General features: G+C 44.9%; 1 protein-coding gene across 1 annotated transcript in view; it reads left to right on the top strand.

The window, feature by feature from the left end:
* Positions 1-6,986: 6,986 nt before the first annotated feature.
* The window catches only part of LOC126505058 (NAD(P)H dehydrogenase [quinone] 1), a 15,641-nt gene continuing 3,440 nt past the window's right edge, over positions 6,987-19,187 (top strand). The window contains exons 1-5 of the mRNA XM_050147762.1: positions 6,987-9,334; positions 14,052-14,216; positions 14,287-14,417; positions 16,915-17,028; positions 18,622-18,723. Of these exons, the coding sequence (XP_050003719.1) occupies positions 9,328-9,334; positions 14,052-14,216; positions 14,287-14,417; positions 16,915-17,028; positions 18,622-18,723 (519 nt within the window). The 5' untranslated portion in view covers positions 6,987-9,327. The remainder of the gene's footprint in view (positions 9,335-14,051; positions 14,217-14,286; positions 14,418-16,914; positions 17,029-18,621; positions 18,724-19,187) is intronic.

Raw genomic sequence — 19,187 nt, 5'->3', positions numbered from 1 at the left:
ATATGGAGCAAAGAATAAAAGACTATATAAATAAAAAGCTAGACCCAGGACCCTGAGAACTAGTCCCCCACGGTAGAATGTGGTTAATGGTGCGAGACAAAACAAAACTGAAAGTCCTTGCCAACATCTTGAGCACGTAGAGGGGAGCACGTAGAGGGGAGCACGTAGAGGGAGCTCTATTTTGATTATGCTTAGCCTTGATTTATGTCTGGAACCCTGAGTGGGGTGATGTAGTGAGCCTGCCAAGTTCTTTGATCTGTTTTGTACAAAAACTGAAGCTTTGCAGAAGTAAAATTGCAGCAGATTTTCACTACACAGCGTGTCTGTCTGTCATTCCCTTGCGTCGTATCCTGGCTATCCTATCCTTCAACCCTGTCCTCCCATGGATAGCAGTCTCACAGAGGGACGGTCCGTGGCAACTATTCAAGTCTTTGTCACCTTGTAAGGTTTTGTTTAAATAAATTATTAGATCAGGTGTTATCCCAACAGTGGGTCATAGATTGGAGATATCTCCTATCAATCTTTGAAAGTCATTAAGAGTCCACAATTGGTCTCTCCTTATTTGGGCTTTTTATGCTCTAATTTTCTGTAAACCTATTTTATAACTTGGTAATTGAAAGGATCTCCTATTTGTATTTTTTTCAAGAGCAATTGCTAATCTTCATTTAGGCCAAACTTTCCTTACTTCTTCAAACATTCTTTCTAAAGTATCTGTGTTTGAATCAGATAACAAAATGTCATCCATGTTATGGTAAATTATAGACTTAAGAAATTGCTTATATATTATTTCCAAAGGCTGACTTACAAAGTATTAGCACAGGGTGCAGATATTGTGCATTCCCTGTGGGAGGACAGTCCATTGATGTCTCCTACTAGGAATTATTATAAGTAGGCACTGAAAAGGGAAATTTTTCTCTGTTCTTCTCTTGTAAGGGTATAGTGAAGAAACAATCTTAAATCAATAACTATGAGAGGCTATCCTTTAAGCAGTAGGAAAAGCAAAGGAATTCCAGATTGTAGAGGGCCCATAGGTTGGATTACCTTATTGTAAGCTCTAAGATCTGTTACCATTCTCCATTTCCCAGATTTCTTTTTTAACAAGAAATACAGGAGAATTCCAAGGGCTGGTTGATTCTTCAATATGGTGAGCATCTAGTTGCTCCTGTACCAGCTGTTCTAAAGTCTGCAGTTTGTCTTCTGTTAAAGGTCATTGTTTAACTCATATTGGTTCCTCAGTTAACCACTTTAAATGTAAAGTCATTGGTACCTCTGATGGTGTGCTAGTGTTTTGTGTTCTTGTACAGCGTGAATGGCTGGTGACCATTTTTTAATAGTACCTTATGATATCCTTCCCAGAAACATAAGTTTCTGGGACTGCAGGAATGTTAGTCTGGGTATTCCATTGCTGCAGCAAGTCACAACCCCATATTAGCCACTTACGCCTCAGCTTTTCTGTCTGTCCTTCTGTTCTTATGCATTCAACCCATCTCATGCTTTGTTTCACTTGAGATAGGGTTCCAATTCCTCAGAATTGAACATCTGACTCTTGAAGAGGTCAATTCAGATGCTAAGATTCTGGAGTAATGACAGCACCTGTGTCCAGTAATCTCTCAGTTACAATGTTATTTATATACACTCTTAGCTTTGGTCTTTGATCATTTATAGAAGACTTCCAAAATATACGTTTCCCATTTTCTACTGGAGTTTTTGGTTCATCCTCCATGTCTATTTTATCATCCAGAACAGTATGGTTTTTTTTTATAGTAGGCAATAGATTTTTTAATTTTCCTGGTGAAAATTAATTTTTTTAATTCTCCACAGTGACTAGGAATGACTGGGCCACATTTGATATGGTGGCCTGTGAGAGGCCCCCAAGGAGTTTCCCAGTGGTATTGGGTTTCCTTGTCTGTCTTTTGTTGATCTACATTTATTGGTACAATGTCAGTCTTTGATACATGTCCTTTATATTCCAGAAGTTAGAGACTGTTTTTTGCCTCCCCCAGAAGAGATATTATTTCTAGGAACTCCTTGCCTACAATCCCTTCTCAGATGTCCCATTCTACCACAATTAAAACATTTGGCATTTTAGTGTCTCCTCACACCACTGGAAATTGCTTCTCCTATCTAATCCTCAGTATTATAGACAAATGTCTCAACATTCATTATATGCAGTATCCATTCATCCATTCAAGGTGATCTGACCTTTAAATGCCCAAGTTTCTTTTTATACTCTAAGTTGGCATTTTTAAAAGCCAGAGATTCGATAAGTACTTGTCTAGCTTCTGGGTCTTTTACTCCTACTTGCACAGCCCTTAGTTAATCTTTGTGACAAGTCACTAAAGGGTTCTCTCTGGTCCTGTTTAACCCTGGCATATGGTTCAATTATTTTTTTGGGCTCTTGAATCCTGTCCTAAACATTTAATACTTCTACATGGCATAGGGACAAGGTGTGTTTTTTGTATAGAGCCTGGCCCTGTGGGTCAGAGTATCAGCCCTCACCAAGAATTTGATCTTGGGAAGCCTCAAATCCTTTTGCTTTTCTCTGTTGTTCTAATTTTTTGCCTCTTCTTACTAGTAGCACCTACATAGCAGCTGTGGTTCCTTCTTCGAGGACTGCTGAAATTAATTGAAGCCAATTGTGTGCAGGCTAGCCTTATTGCTTGAAGCCAACATTTTCACCATTTCCCTAACAAATAGTGAATGTAAGCCATGAGATACTATTGCTTGCTTAATTTCCTTTAGATCACTCACACCTATAAGTTGCTATTTACATTCTTTGAATACTTTAGGGTATTTAGTACCAGATTGCTTATCAGAGAATATTACCAGATAAGCAGCTAAAACTCCACATAAATCATTTTGGACTCTGGTATATACTGACCAGGCTAAATCCTGTTCTTGTACCTTCACTCCCTGCTCAACAGTTCTGATAATTTCTTTAGTTGTTTCAAATCTTTTTACCATTGGTTTTTGTAAAGTCTGCATCTCTTGTCCTGTGTTCTGTTTTAGGGCTGTTATTGATTCATTTAGCTTCTGGTCCTTGTTCTGCCCATATGATTCCCAAGTATGAAATTTGTACAGTAAAGATAATATCTCATCCTTGGATATTATTTGAATGACATGCATATTGTCTTCCTGGAGAGATAACCTATCCATTAACTTATCATAAGTTTTAAAAATAATCTGATTGTTAAATTCAACAGTATAAATTCTTTCTGATAAATTTTCAGCACCCATTGACATGGATTTAATTTTGTCTGTCAAATTAATGTATGTTATCATTTTCAATGCTGTTCATTATTAGTCTGTAAAGACTGTTATCAAATCATTTTCTTAAGGATATGATATGAAAAACAATGCTAATTTCCAAAATCAAGTAAATGGGTGTATAAGAAAAATCACATAAGCCTTGCACAGGACCATCCACAGAGTAATAAAATGGTTATTAATGCCCAAAGGTAATATTGTCTGTCATCATATAACTTTTTTTTTTTTACCAAACAAAATGTTTTAATAATCAAATATAACATAGTAAAATATAATAAGATAAAACAAAAACTGTAACATTGGAATTGGACAAAACAAGCAGAAGGAAAAGAGCCCAAAAGAAGGCACAAGAATCAGAGATCCACTAGTTCTCACACTCAGGAATCCCACAAAATGTTCTTCTAGAGACTATATACCATTTATTTTTATCATCATATAACTTTTAAATAACTAATTTACTTTCTTTCCTCAGGAAATTTCAGTGAATTGTTGAAGGTTTAATAATCTTTATTGGCCAGCAGATGTCACTGTTGCAGTCATGTGGCAAAGAGAGATGGAACAACTTTACTTTGGTTTTGCAATTTGTTGTGCCTACTTAGATGCTGGCAAATATGCTTTGCTAGACAATTTTAGAGTAGTTAATAAGGATAATTAAAGCAATTTCATACATGGAGAGAGTTGCAGCATCATGCTGTGGGCAGGGTGGTTTGGGTCCCAGCGGGGGGGGGGGGACTGCAGGGGGGATGTCCTGGTAAACATGGGCTCATTCTCACATTGGGTGGCAGATGAAGAGGAAGATGCCTTCTGCGGCAGGGAATGTGGATAAGAAATCCCACACTAGGTCCAAATAGAGTATAAATAGGCACTTTTTATTAAAGGGAAACTCACAGATCACAACAGGAAACAGGAGCTTAATCCAACATCCAGGTGAGATGAATGGGGGCCAAGAGAGAGGCTCGGGGGTATTCGCATGCTTTTTGGTATCCAAGGTCACACCCAACCTGATCCAGCCTCTCAAAAGCCATTAGCTGAAGGAGGTTCCTCATCATGAGTATGTGTATGTGTGTGTTCCTACGTGTATGTGTGTGTTCCTATGTGTATGTGTGTTTGCAGCATGTGGATGTTAAATGTACTTACTATATAGCCCAATCTCACACTGAACTTATGGGAATCCTCCTACCTCTACATTCTCTGTTGCTTGTGTTCTTCCTCATACCTGGTTTAATTTACTTTGTATTTTGAAGGAAATAGTTTACTTAGTTTATGTGAACAAAAATGCCTGAAAAGAATCTGGCTGTGAACAACAACAACATCAAAAGACAAATCTCCTGGAAGGAGTCTGTGTTGTGTCTGCAGAGATGGATTTATCAGGCGAAAGTTAAGTACTGTGGAGAGACTGGAATTTGATAGGTTCTGAGGCTAACTACTTTATCTTGGGCTAGTCTTAGTTTCTTGTCATAATCAGTATCTGAGTTCATTCCTTCCTTCCTTTCTTTGGCTTTCCAAAACACACAGGGTTTCTTTGTGTATACCTGGCTGTCCCAGAAGTCACTCAGTAGACCATGTTGGCCTGGAACTCCGGAGATCTGCCTGCCTCTGCCTCCTGAATGCTGGATTAAAGGTGTGTATCACCACTGCCCAGCTCCCACTCTATCTGAACTAACATCTCATGATAATAAATAAAAACCTCCTTGAAGCTATTAACTTAGTATTGCATTAGCTTCTGCCAACCCAAGAGCTCTAAGACGGTTATCAGATGACGTCTTCAGGCTATAAAATACCACTCCCCACCCCTATCTCAATGCACCTGCCGCTCTGGTGTATCCACAAATTGTAAAGTTGCCTTGACTTAGACTTTCTTTGATCTGTGAAACTGCAGAAACCCTGTGAAACTGCTTCCACATTGGAAGTAACCTAAATTTGTTTTTCTGGGTCATGCTCACTCTAAATGGATTCAGAATAAACCATCTTTTATTTTTTTTAGTATGGAAATTGTGATTCTTATGTTGCCATTTCTTTACACTTGAGAGATAACACGAAGCATTGCCCTCAGCCAATAAATGTTTGGAAACACGGGAAAATCCAATGTCCAACATTGCAATGTGGTGTGTTGGTTATTTGCCTGTTGCTGAGACAATAGTGACTTCAGGAGCTTACTATAGCTCTGCTGGAGGGTAGAGTCTGTCATGGCAGAACAGTCATGGTGGTAGAAGTTGAAGGCGGCTGGTCACATTGCATCCACACTCAGGAGGCAGAGAGCCTCTATAGATGGAGCTCTGTTCCCAGCTCCTAGGTTTTGGTTTTGAAACAAGATTTCATGTAGCTGACTTTACACTGTTAGTAGCTAAGCAGAGCTGGCACCTTCAAGCAGAGTTCCTGTTTTAATGGCAAGTGTCCTTTTATTCCAGATGAAGCTTTATGCCACAAACTGGGCATGTGCAGGGATGTCCCCTCCCTAAACCTCCTCTCCATAGGAACAAATATGGGCTCCCTATAGATTCCCCCCTGTACTTTGGTTGGGAAGAACATTGCTGTAAGATTCTTTTTAAAAAGAAGGGGAAGTGCTGTGGGACAATGGTCTGTATTCTGTCAATTATATTTTAAATAAGCGCCGATTGGCCACTAGCCAGGCAGGAAGTATAGGCAGGACAACCAGACAAGAAGTAGAGGCTGGTCAATGAGAACAGAACTCTGGAAAGAGGAAAGCTCCCTCTGTGGTCCTGGCCCAGCCACAGAAGAAGCAAGATGTGACTGCCTAGTTGAAAACGGTACTGAGCCATGTGGCTAGCGCAGACAAGAATAATGGGTTAATATTAGCTATAAGAGTTAATAAGAAGCCTGAGCTAATGGGCCAATCAGTTTATAACTAATGTAGACCTCTGTGTGATTTCTTTGGGACTTAATGATTGTGGGAACTGGGCAGGACAGAAACTCAGACAATACCACTGCCTGGCTTTATTCCAATTTTGATTGCTAATATTAACTCACATCACACTGTGAATGTAGCTACATATCTCTTCACATTCAGACAGGTTAAGGAAAAGAAGCTACTGCAGAATTCAAGAGTTTCAACAGTGTACTGGGAAAGTAGCTCCATAGCTAAGGAGCAAGGCCGATGTCTGGAGGGAGCTATGGCGATACTGTGCTGGAGTCAGGTTTGAGAATGAAGCTGCAGGATTTGGCCGTGAGATGAAAGGGCCTCAACCAAGTCCAGAGCAAGAAATGGATCAAGAGCAGGAAACAGCAGTGGGTCAGGTCCAGGTCCAGAGGGGCAGGCAGGTGGATGGACAGGCAGACAAGGAGGCTGTATCAGTTGTGAGGGACAGGGCAGAACAGGGGAGTCCTCAGTTGTTCTTGCCACATACCAACAATCAGGGGATAGGTTGGCGTGTAGTCATGCCTTTGCAGTGTGTGTGTTTAAGGGTTTGCCTGTTTCAGACTACTGGAACTGATCCCAAGCTCTCACACATCTAGGTGAGGGCTCTACCACTAAGCTATGCCCCACCTCCTGCCATTCCAGAGTTAGGGGACATCACTTTATGCAGTCCACTTGAAGGAGTTATGCCCTTTCCTCTACTGGGAATATCTGTTAAGTCCTTGGACCTGGAATCCCTGATATGATTTTAATGCACCCATGTTGTGTGTGTGTGTGTGTGTGTGTGTGTGTGTGGGTGGGTGGGTGGGTCTTTGCAAACACCATAGTCAGAAGAGTAACAAACTTCAAGTCTGATGCCAAGTAGCTTAATTGAGGCATTATTAAGCACAGAACAATTTGGTGAAAAGCTTCCTGGTGATAATTCACTCAATCTCACATCAAAACTCTTTGTTAAGTACAAATGACATCTTCCATAAAGACGAGTTCTGTGTATTAACTGAGAAAACAAGTTTGAGACAAGGGTCTGGGGAGGATCTGGTGTCCTCTTGGCCATATAGATAGCCCAAAGGTCACCAGGCTATTAAGCACATCTTCTGGACAGAAAACAGGTTATCCATCTCTCCCTTTAAAGAGACAACCGTGTGTGTTTAGCGTTCCTGGTTCCCCTAGTGCCTATCTGTGAGCACAAGGACCTCCTTCCCTGCTATCCCATGTGACCCTCCCAGCTTTAAGTTTCCCCAGTAAACCTAAGGATGTGTCCTTTCTATTCCCAGGAGTAAAGCATTTCTAGTCCATGCTGGATGGATGGTGGGACAGATGGCATAGTTTCTAGGTCCTTGTATAGTGGAGTCTATGAGGCCGGGCTACTGCCTGACGAACCACTGTCTTATACACTGTGGAATGACTTCGAGTAAAGCATAGCCTGACCTCAACACCGAGGAAGACTGCGACTCCAGATCCTGAATGAAAGATGGAAAGGAAAGGCGACATGACTGCTCCTAGGTGTCGTGGAGAAGGAGGTTTATGGTAAATAAAAGGGAGAGCATAGCCAGAGGCAGAAATACCTGGGAGAGTCCAGAATGAACCAGACCCTGAGCCTGGCCTCGGAGAACAGGGATGGGAGAGTCAGGAAACCAGGGAGACCAAGAGACCAGGAGGGTAAAGAGTAAAAAGGACTGGTGTAGCCCAGATGTCTGGATTATATAGGGGAGAACTGCTTGGGGGCAAAGGCAGGTAGCTCCTGGCCTGAAGTTTTCAGGGTATGGTCAGGGTATGCCAGCCATACCCTGTGACAGGTAAGGACTGAGGGATTCTGGGAGATCCTGCTAGCCAGGTCTGCTTTGAATTTGTTAAATAGGAACCTCAGTTAGCCAGGAGGTCAGATCTGTCAGGTGAAAGGTTTGAGACTAAACAGATCCTACCTCCCTGTCTAAGGTCAGATGAAGATGATGGGTCCCCTGGAGCTGAATTACAACTGGTTGTGGGCAGCCCCATGAGATGCTGTGAACCAAAGGGTCCTCTGTGGGCCACCCTATGAGATGCTGGGAACAAAAGGGTCCTCTGTGGGCAGCCCCATGAGATGCCAGGAACCAAAGGGTCCTCTGTGGGCTACCCTATGAGATGCTGTGAACCAAAGGGTCCTCTGTGGGCTACCCTATGAGATGCTGTGAACCAAAGGGTCCTCTGTGGGCCACCCCACGAGATGCCGGGAACCAAAGGTCCTCTGAAAAAGCAGCCCGTTCACTTAACAGCAGAGTCATCCCTCCAGCCCCTTTACCTGACTTCCTGACAGTCCATTTCCTTTTTCTTCTGTAGGATGACTTTACCAATTTGGTTTTTTGTTTGTTTTGGAGACAGGGTCTCACTATGTAGCCTTGACTGTCCTGGAACTCACTACATAGACCGGGTTGGCCTTGAACTCACAGAGATCTGCCTGCCTCTGACTCTTGTCTACTGGGATTAAAGGCCTGTGCTACATGCCCCACAACCATAATGCTTACTTATGGAGATTTAAAACCTTTTTTGTTCTATGCTCTGATGTAAATCTTTGTGTGAATCTCTAGGCGCTCAGTCTAGAGTCACAGTGACTTGGCAAAAATCTGAGCCAGGATTTTGCTAGCCTCACCCTTCCCTTTGCACGGAAAGGCTACTTCTCAGGGCTTCAGTAAAAGATTGTAAAGATTAATCCATACAGGCCGGATATGTGAGCAAGCCCAATAAGGCTCAGGTAATTACTGTTGGAAATTTCCATTTTGTATCCAGGAGGTCTCCGGCAGAGGACAGTTGAATTTACCCCATATGTACCCATGTCCTTAAATCCCCTTTCACTGCTTGGCTTTCAGGAAACCCTTTTGACTTCCTTATGAGGAGCCCTATTCCAGCCCTAAACTGCTTCTCCCATCCAGTAACTTGGGATCCTCCCCACAGAGCCTCTGGGTTCCTGAATCCAGCCCCGCCTTCGCTGGCTGGCTGCCCTACAAAATGGGCGGGGCCGATTAGGCAGGATATAAAGCCAACAAGTGCTCAGCCCAGGCTGCAGCCCTACAGATCTCTCCATAACTCTGCAGGGTCGTCCGGGCAACCAGCTGCTCAGCCTGTCAGCATCTGGTACTACAGTCTGCGGGCAACCAGCTGCTCAGCCTGTCAGCATCTGGTACTACAGTCTGCGTTCAACATCAGGAGCCATGGCAGGTGAGTGCAGCGCCAGCTCCAGCGGATTCGTCCCCAGGAGTGTGCAGAGGCTTGCTGTGAGTTTTGTTCCTTGCTCAAAGAGGAAAAGTGAAGTGATTAGGGTCCTGGATGAGCCTTGACTAGTCTCTGGAAGGGGAGCTTCTGTTCCTAGCCAGAGAGGCAGATTATTCTGCAGCTCATCCTCACCCAAGGGCAGCTTAAGCATTGCCCCTCCAAGGCCCCTTCCCTAACAGAGCTGGCCTATTTAGAGATAGGGCCTCATGTGTCCCCGGTTGGCCATAAAACCGCTGCATAGCAAAGGACAGCCTCGAACTTAGGGTCCTCTTGCCTCCATTACCTGAGTGCCAGGATTGTAGGTGTGCATTGCTACGCCTGGTTTATATGGCACTGGGAACCGAACTGAAACCAGGACTTGGTGCATACTAGGTGAGCTCTCTACCACCTGAGATCTGTGCACATCCCCCAGCCGAGGCTAGAGAGTATTTAAGCATTTGGAAATAAGGTGCTAATGTTTAAAAATGCAGAGGCAATTTATAGGGACTCCTGCTGGGTTTGGTGCACCCCCTTTAATTCCAGCACTCAGGAGGAAGAGGCAGGCAGATCTCTTTAAGTTGGAGGCCAGCCTGGTCTACAAAGTGAGTTCCAGGACAGCCAGAGCTACATAGTAGAGAGAGGCTTTGAAAAAAAAAACCCAACAAAAGAAAAAGGAACTGTTAAGTTCTGAAAGAAAATAAGATGTAGAGATGGGATTTGGCTGGAGCTGGGAAGTCGTGTAATAGAACTGGGACCCAGCTCCAGCCTGGCCCGAGAAACTGGCCCTGGACGGTTCCTATGGTGATTCTGGAATGGGAAATATGATTTGGTATTTGATCTATTTTTGTGACAGTCTCCCCCCCTTTTCATCATCCCATGGGGTAAGTATGGGAAGAGGTCCTTGGAGGTCACCACCCCACTTGTCTAGTACCAAACTGGCATCTGCTGCTTGCTTGAACAACTAGCCCCCGGGGCTAAGTGCTTCCCCACAGGCGCTGGCTCTGAGTCTGGGCAGTGCTAAGGTTTAGGCAGCCTTTCCACAGTCGGGGCAGAAGTCTACCTTTTTTGTACTTACTTCCCCCCTAAAACTACCGCAGCCCCCACAAATACACTCAGGATCTTCCCTTGCTAAAAGCAGGCAGGGGATGAGGTCGACACTGAGGTTGGCATGGTACCATTGCAGTTCCTAGGGAACTGGCTGGGAGTGTCGGCTAAGTTCTACCATGAACTGCTGGGAGAGCCAGCAGGGAAGAGTTTCCAAGAGCTGGTCAGACTGTGTCTGCTAGCTTCTCTTTGTACACTGTTCTCCATTTATGCACGAGGGGTAAATGTTCAAGACCCCTCCATTGGAACCACAGACAGACAGAGAGCATGCATATTACATTTCTCTTATGCCCCCATGCCTGCGATTCAGTTTAATGTTTGTTTATTTGTTCATCTATTTGTTCATTTTGGTCAGACTGGATTCGAACTCATTTTGGTCTAGGCTGCTCTTACATTCTTGATCCTCCTGCCTCTCTCTCCAGCGCCGGGATAACAGCTGTGTGCCACCATGCCTGACTAAATTTAGTTTGTAATTCGAGGAGATGAACAAAACTAAAAAGAAAAAAGAAAAATGATGACAATGGCTCTAATTCAGGTGTCCGAGTTTGCTTTCTGTCGCTGTGCTAAAACATTGACCTAAAGCAACTTGAGGAGGAAAGGGTGTGTTTCAGCACAGTTCATCACCGACAGAAACTGAGACAGGAACCGAGAGGGGGGACCCGAAGAAGAAGAACTGTTTCCTGGCTTGCTCTCCATGACTTTCTCAGTCCACTTTCTTAAATAACCCAGCGGCACCTGTCCAAGGGTGACAGCAAGAACAACGAATCAATCATTAACCAAGAAAATGACCCCCTTGGCCACAGGCCAGTCTGATGGAGGCAATTCCAAGTGACCCCTTCTCCACTTGACATATCACTACTTTTTATTTCTTGTTCACAAGATTTTATGTTAATGTCACAGGGTAAGACAGTCCATCTTTTAAAAGCCACACTCCTTAGTTACAATATTTTACAAGTTCAAAGTTTCCTTAAAATAGCCAAAGTCTCTTAACTGCAGTTTCCTGTAAACTCAAAGTCCAGTTAAATACTTCCTGTTCTAGAAGAAAAGCATTAGGGCAGAGCTACAATCAGACCGAAGCAAAACGAACATCTAACAGTGTAAACGGCTTCGCGTCTGAGATCTGGGACTCCTGGGAGTTTGGTAGTCCTGCCTCTCTACCTGTGCTACCTGCGGCTCATGTAGCTTGTCTCCTGACTCAGGACAGCTCCACTCCACACCTGCTGTGTCCTCGATGGTCATCCCACAGTCCTCGTGTCTCCGATATCCTGGGGTCTCCACTGTAACCGAGGCTGCACCTTCACCAATGGCCTCCCCTGGTCTCTCACAGTGCTAGGCCTCGGCTACTCTCCATGACCCCTTCCTGCCTTCAAAACCAATCCCACCTGGATGAAGCTAACACAGTAGCGTAGCGAGTCGAGCTGCCAGCTTGAGTCTTGTTCCCCTGTTCTGGGACCACAGCTTTTGAGTGCTGACCCCGAGATTTCGTTTCAGTGCTCTTAATCTTTTCTAACCACAGCTGATTTTTCAGCTGCAGCTGACCAGGATTAGGTGGCCCAGTAAAGCAAAGGGTTCACTTCAGTGATGCTGGACTCCTGGCAATCACAGCCAGTTCTTCAGCTGACCAGAAGCCACAGAGTCTCAATATAAAACATCACAAAACAGCCCTTCTAGAGTCCCTTTTTTTTTTTTTAAATTGATTCTTGTTGACCTTCTAGAGTCTTTGAGGGACTCGCAAACTTCCCTTTGAAATGTCACAAGCCAGGCCCCCATCTGCACTGTGCTGGGCATTTTTATCTTCCAGGCTCCCAACAAAGGCTTATTATGCTCTGAGCGCTCAATAGCTTTTCTAGCCCAAAGCTCCAAAATCCTTCCACAGTCCTCAAAACAACGCTGTGAGGTCCTTCACAGCTACAAGCCCACTCTGATGCCAGGTCCAGTTCTAGTTTCTTTTCCTCTTGCTGTGAGAAAGCACTGACCTAAAGCACCTTGGGGAGGAGAGTGTAAATTTCCACTCCCAGTTCCCGCTAACAGTCCATCGTTGAGGGAGGGCAGGGCAGGAGCCTGGAGGTTGGAGCTGAAGCAGAGGCCCTGGAGGAATGCTGTTTATAGGATTGCTCGGCCTGCTTTCTAACACAACTCTGGACTGCTTCCGAAGGGGTGGTACCACCCACAGTGGGCTGGGTGCTCCTAAATCTATTGTTAATGAAGAAAATGTCCCATAAACACATCCCCAGGCCAGTCTGATGGAGGAAGTTTTTCAGCATCTGAAGTTTTCTCCTCCCAGGTGACCTAGCTTGTGTCAAGTTGGCAAAAACTACCCAGCACATAGTAGGTTTTCAAAATATGAATTAGCCAGGAGGTGGTGGCACAGACCTTTAATCCCAGCACTCGGGAGGCAGAGGCAGACAGATCTCTGTGAGTTCGAGACCAGCCTGGTTTACACAGCGAGTTCCAGGACAGCTAGGGTTACACAGACAAACCCTGTCTCAAAAACAAACAAACAACCCCCCCCAAAACTAACTAACTAAATAATAACTTTACTATTTTCTAGTCTTATAAAAAGGCATGCTAGTGCACACCCACAATTGCCAGCATTTACAAGGGAGAGGTAGGAGAATCTGAATTTCAAATTCAGCTATGTATTAGGGCCTGGGTTATGAGACTCATCTCAAAAATAAAAAGAAAGCGTACCATCTTACAGAACATTGTGTATTTATGTGTACACACGAAATGAGGGTTATTGAGGAAGAAACAGGAACATTTGAATATTGTTTTTGAAACAGGGTCTTACATTGTGTAGCCCAGGGTTTCCTGGAACTTGTGGCCATCCTCCTGCCTCAGCTTCCCAGATGCTGATGTTACAGAAATGGCTGATAGAACTAGTTTTCTGTGTGCTCAGTAACTCAGTCTTGAGAGTGACTGGACCGTGCAAGGAATTTGTTTTCCACTAACAGCGGGCTGTAGGGAGAGCGGCGGCATGGCTCGCCTGTGGTACAAGTGGTGTGAACCAAATAAACCTTCATATATATACAGGTTTTTTTTTTTTTTTTTTGAGACAGGGTTTCTCTCCTAGCTGTCCTAGAACTTGCTCTGTAGGTCAGGTTGACTTCAAACTCACAGAGATCCACCTGCTTCTGCCTCCTGAGCACTGGGATTAAAGGCGTGCGCCAACACTGCCCGGCCCTGGACTTCAGATTTTTAAAAATGAATAAATTATATTTATTGGGAGTATGCGTGTGTGTGTGCGCGCGCATGTGTGTATGTGTGTGTGTGTGTGTACATAGACCATATGGAGGTGAAGATAATGTCAGAGGCCAGTTCTCTCCATCCACCCTATGGGTCCTGGGGATTGGCCTTAGGTCATCAGACGTGACAGCGCCCACACCTGCTGAAACATCTCATCAGCCTGCTGGACTTCAGATGTTCAGATTAGAGCTGTTTAATTGATAACCTTAGCCACTATATCCTAATCTAAAAAACTAAGGTGGAAACATGTCTGGTCCCAAGCATGTTAGATGAGTCACTCATTCAACTTGTTTGAATCTCCCTTCCACATCTCACTGTGTTGTCCCCTAAACAGTGAGAAGAGCCCTGGTTGTATTGGCCCATGAGGAGAAGACTTCATTCAACTACGCCATGAAGGAGGCTGCCGCAGAGGCTCTGAAGAAGCAAGGTTGGGAGGTGGCTGAATCCGACCTCTATGCTATGAACTTTAACCCCATCGTTTCCAGAAAGGACATCACAGGTAAAAACTGTCTCTCTCCCTTGACAGTGGACCCTGTGGCCCAGCCTCAGCCCCTCTTTCCTCCCGATAGGTAAGCCGAAGGACCCTGAAAACTTTCAGTACTCTTCAGAGACAGCTCTAGCCTATAAGGAAGGGCGCCTGAGCCCAGACATCGTGGCTGAACAGAAAAAGCTGGAAGCTGCAGACCTCGTGATATTTCAGGTATGGCTAGGGCAGAAATCATAAGGAAGTGATGTCTGGGGTGTTTGTCCAGTTCCCCGGACCTGTCACTCTCTGCATTCCCTCTGAATAAATGATGTCATTCAGAGGGTGGCACTGCGGAGCTTCACAAATAGTACCCAGCTTAGCTTCCTGAGCTTTGTGTACTTATTTAAGTTACATTAGTGTGTGTGTGTGTGTGTGTGTGTGTGTGTGTGTGCATGCACACTTGCCCTTTGCTCCTGGAGGGCATCTATCAGGAGTTGCTTCTCTCCTTCCACAATGCAGTCTGGGGGATCCAATTCAAGTCATCAAGCTTGGTGGCTGGTGACTTTATCTGCTGACCAGACTGGGGTTAATTATACTTTCATGTAGGAACACGGTCCCGACGATGACACAGAAGTCCCCGGCTTTTCTCCCCCAGTGTGCCTAGTTAGTAGACTCTTCCTGTGGGCTCTCTTAAATGTGTACTCTGCTCCTTTTGTATCCCAGACCATTGTATTGGTGGGACCATGTGCAGCATCCCAGCAGCCTCAGTTACTGGGATTAGAAGCATATTGAGACCACATCGAGCTTTTCGCAGGGGTGCTTGGGAAGTGGACTCAGGCACTGATGCTTGTGAGACCAGCTCTTTATGGACTCTAAGCCCTACAATTTTTTTTTCTCTGTCCTGGCTTTCTTCCTGCTGTGTTCATGAGCTTTGAACCATGTTTTGAGGAGAGTAAAGGCTTGAGCAGATTCTCCTCAGCTTTCATTGGGACCAGAGGGCAGATAATATGCAGTTTTGGGGGTGTAGGGATGGATGACAGAGCCTCAGACTAGTGTGCAAGGCATGTGCTCTGCCACTGAACAGTACCCCAGATAAGACTTTCTCATGGGGCTCCTGATACACCTTAGTCACAGTGACCAGCGGTCTACATTCTGAGTGAGTCTGTTTGTTCTAGTTGATGGGATTGTAGATCTGTGTGCACAAGGGAGGCTCGTCTTGGGAGGACATCTGCTAATACAAACTCTTGGGAAAATCTTCTGTCATTGCTCGCGGAGGCAAAGGCGCCTTGCAGTCCTTGCTACTTGGACTTTGATACCAGTTGAATTCCATGGAAACGGATCTTATTTGCATGCGACTTTATTCACACCCAGACAGCAGCTGTAGTTTTTAGGAGAAAAAAAAAAAAAAAAGAGTCAGGGCCAAGGTCAGAATTTCCTCTTTTCTTACTGAGTAAGGCACTACTATATATTTTTCTTTAGTATTTTGTTTGTTTCGGGACAGGGTCTCTCTGTGTAGCCCTGGCTGGCTTCGAGTCATTATGTTGAACAAGCTGTCCTAGAACCCACAGAGCGCTGGTTTCAAAGGTGTGTTCCACCATATCAGGAAAATGCTTTTGAAATTATGTAGGCTGTGTGTCTGTGAGTGAGTATGTGTATGCAGGTATAGGTGCCTGTGGAGACCAGAAGTGGGTGTTAGATCCCTTGACCAGAAGTGGGAGCTAGACTCCTGAACCACTTAACAACGTGGGTGCTGAAACTGAGTCTGGCTTATATGAAAGAGAAGTATGTACTTTTTTTTTTTTTTTTTGAGGCAGAGTTTCTCTGTGTACTTCTGGCTGTCCTGCAACTCACTCTGTAGACCAGGCTGGCCTTTGAACTCACAGAGTTCCACCTGTGTCTGCCTCCCGAGTGCTGGGATTGAAGGTGTGCACCACCACTGCCAGGTGAAGTGTGTGCTGTTAACATGTAAACTCTCTCTCGACTGCTGTGTTTCTTTCATTTTGATTTCTTGTGTTGTTGTGTTTCTTTGATTTTTATTTTATTTTATTTTTTTGAGATTGGGTCTCCCTATATAGTCGTGGCTAACCTAGAACGCGATACGTAGACCAGGCTGGCATCAAACTCACAGAGATCAACTTGCCTTTGCTTCCTGAGTGCTGGGACTATTTTTGAGTACCACTATGCTGCCTGGGCTAGCCTTGAACTCACAATCTTTCAGCCTCAGCCTCCTGAATTGATAGGATGTCTTGTTATATTTCTTCTCTTGCTTTTTTGAGATGGTCTAGGTATATAGCCCATGCTGCCCTAAATCCTCAGTATCTTGCCTTAGCCTCCTGAGTTTTAGGATAGCAGATGCTTGCTACTACATCCAGTTTTAGTGTGTGTGTGTCTGTGGGGGAGCTCTCTCTCTCTCTCTCTCTCTCTCTCTCTCTCTCTCTCTCTCTCTCTCTCTCTCTCTCTCTCTCTCTCTCTGTTTTGCTACCCGGGTTGGCCTCAAACTCTTGGCATTCAGCAATCCTGCAGCCCGGCCTCACCAAGTAGTACATACTAAGAAAGCAAGGCACTCCCCCTGGTTATCCCTGTTTTGCTAAATGTGCTAACTTTTCCTGAGGAATCACAAGGGTGAAGGTACTCTACGGTGACACTGTGGACCTGAGCTCTTCCTGGTTATGGGAGGAAGGGACGGCAGGGTAGTGCCTAGAGCTGACTTTGGGTGTCTTCTGCCCTGCAGTTCCCCATGTATTGGTTTGGAGTGCCCGCCATTCTGAAAGGCTGGTTTGATCGAGTGCTTGTGGCAGGATTTGCCTACACATATGCTGCCATGTATGACAACGGTCCTTTCCAGGTAGGTGAACCATTGGGCATTTCCTGGGTAGATGCTGCCCCAAGAACACAGCCTGACTCTAAGACCAGGGAGCATTGTACAGCTCTTATAAATCAAAAGATACCATGTTTTGGATTTGATTTTTATTTACACTTATTTATTATTTCATGCCTATAGGTGTTTTGCTGTTTTGTAGGTCTGTGTACCACATGTGCACAGCACCCAAGGAGTCCAGAAAAGGGCACCAGATCCCCCGGCACTGGAGTTACAGACAGGTGTGAGCCATCATGTGGGTGTTGGGAATTGAACTTGGGTCGACTGGAGAGCAGCAAGTGTTCTTAACCCCCAAGCCACCTCTCCAGTCCCCTAGTTTGTTGGTTTATGTGGAGGGGCACACAGTGCCTCGGTGTATATGTGGAGGTAAGCTTGCAGATTGGGGGTTAAGACTCGGGTTGTCACTCTTGGTGACAAGCTCCTTCACCAGCTAGGCTACCTCACCAGCCCTTGGACTGTGTTTTAAAATATTCCAGAAAAAAATGAAAAAGTGAGTGTGGAGGGAACGTGAGTGGCACAGGACAGATGAACTAGACTTTAAGATGTCTGGTGGACACTCGCTGTGCTATTTTTCTCTTCGTGTTTCAGATTTTCCATAGGAAAAATAAAACGAAAATTTGATGACGTGGTGTCAGACACCTAAAATCCCATTTGGGAAGTAGAGGCAGGAAGATCAGGAGTTCAAGGTCATCCTCAGCTAAGTAGAGAGTTTTAGGTCAGCCTGGGATACTTGAGATCCTGCCTGGAAAAAAATAAAACAACTAAAAATCAAACAAATGAAAACCAAAAAAAAAAAAAAAAAACCTCTTTGTTATTTGGAGGATAAATAGAGGCGAGAAACATCCTGTAACTTTTTTTTAATTTAAATTTTAAAAAACTGACACAGGGTCTCTCTTTGCAGACCAGCCTGGCCTGGAAAAAAATAAAACAACTAAAAATCAAACAAATGAAAACCAAAAAAAAAAAAAAAAACCCTCTTTGTTATTTGGAGGATAAATAGAGGCGAGAAACATCCTGTAACTTTTTTTTAATTTAAATTTTAAAAAACTGACACAGGGTCTCTCTTTGCAGACCAGCCTGGCCTGGAACTCACAGAGACCCACCTCCCTCTGCTTCCTGAGTGCTGGGATTAAAGACTTGTGCCGCCAATGTTTTTGCTGTTTTGTTTTTTTGACACAGGGTTTCTCTGTGTTGCCCTGGTTGTCCTGGAACTCATTCTGTAGACCAGGCTGGCCTCAACCTCACAGATCCTCCTGCCTGTGGTTCCCAAGTACTGGGATTAAAGCCATGTGCCACCATGCGGGGCCATCTACCATGCCAGCTCATCTCCTAATGTTTGAAGTGAGTTTATGATTTGTGCTGCAGTCATGGCTGTCCACAGCCACATGCCGGTCACAGCCACAGTCGGAACATGTGCAGAGTCACGCTGAAGCTGCAGAGGAGTTGGTCTGAAATGATAGCCCCAGTAGGATGGACAGATTCGTCCGTCTCCCTGAGGCCCCACTCATTAACTCACTGGGTCCCAGGAGAGGAGGGGGTGACACTTGTTTTCTCTTTCAGAATAAGAAGGCCTTGCTTTCCTTCACCACTGGGAGTAGCGGCTCCATGTTCTCTCTTCAGGGTATCAACGGGGACATAAACGTCACCCTCTGGCCACTTCAGGTACCTTGTTGTGGGTGAACTTCCCGGGGAGTTAGTTAGCTGAGCTTTCCTCGGAGTCCAAATCTCCAGGCAGTAACCGAAAACTGACCCTACGTGTGAGAAGGAAAGCCGGGAAATGATCCGGCAGCACCAGGGCTTCCTTCAGGAGCTTGTGAGCCAGACCGCTGGGGTACATGGCCAAGGCCAAACAGTCTCTCCTAACCAAAGTGCACACGGCCTTCAGTGTGTGGAGTCAAAGCCTTGGACTCCCCAGTCTTCCTGGAATTGTACCTGCAGCCCCAGGACATTCTGTTTTTCCTTTATAAAAGAGAAAGAGGGAGGGAGGAAGGAAGGGAGAAAGAGAGAGAGAGAAGGAGAGAGAGAGAGAAGGAGAGAGAGAGAAGGAGAGGAGAGAGAGAGAGAAGGAGAGAGAGAGAAGGAGAGAGAGAGAGAGAGAGCTAGAAATGGGAGATTGTCTCAGAGAG

This window comes from Alexandromys fortis, unplaced genomic scaffold (assembly GCF_014885135.2).
Source record: "Alexandromys fortis isolate MF-2015 unplaced genomic scaffold, M_Fortis_MF-2015_v1.1 scaffold_58, whole genome shotgun sequence".
Taxonomy (NCBI): domain Eukaryota; kingdom Metazoa; phylum Chordata; class Mammalia; order Rodentia; family Cricetidae; genus Alexandromys; species Alexandromys fortis.
Note: the sequence above shows the minus strand (reverse complement) of the source record. Positions and strands in the feature narration are given on the sequence as shown.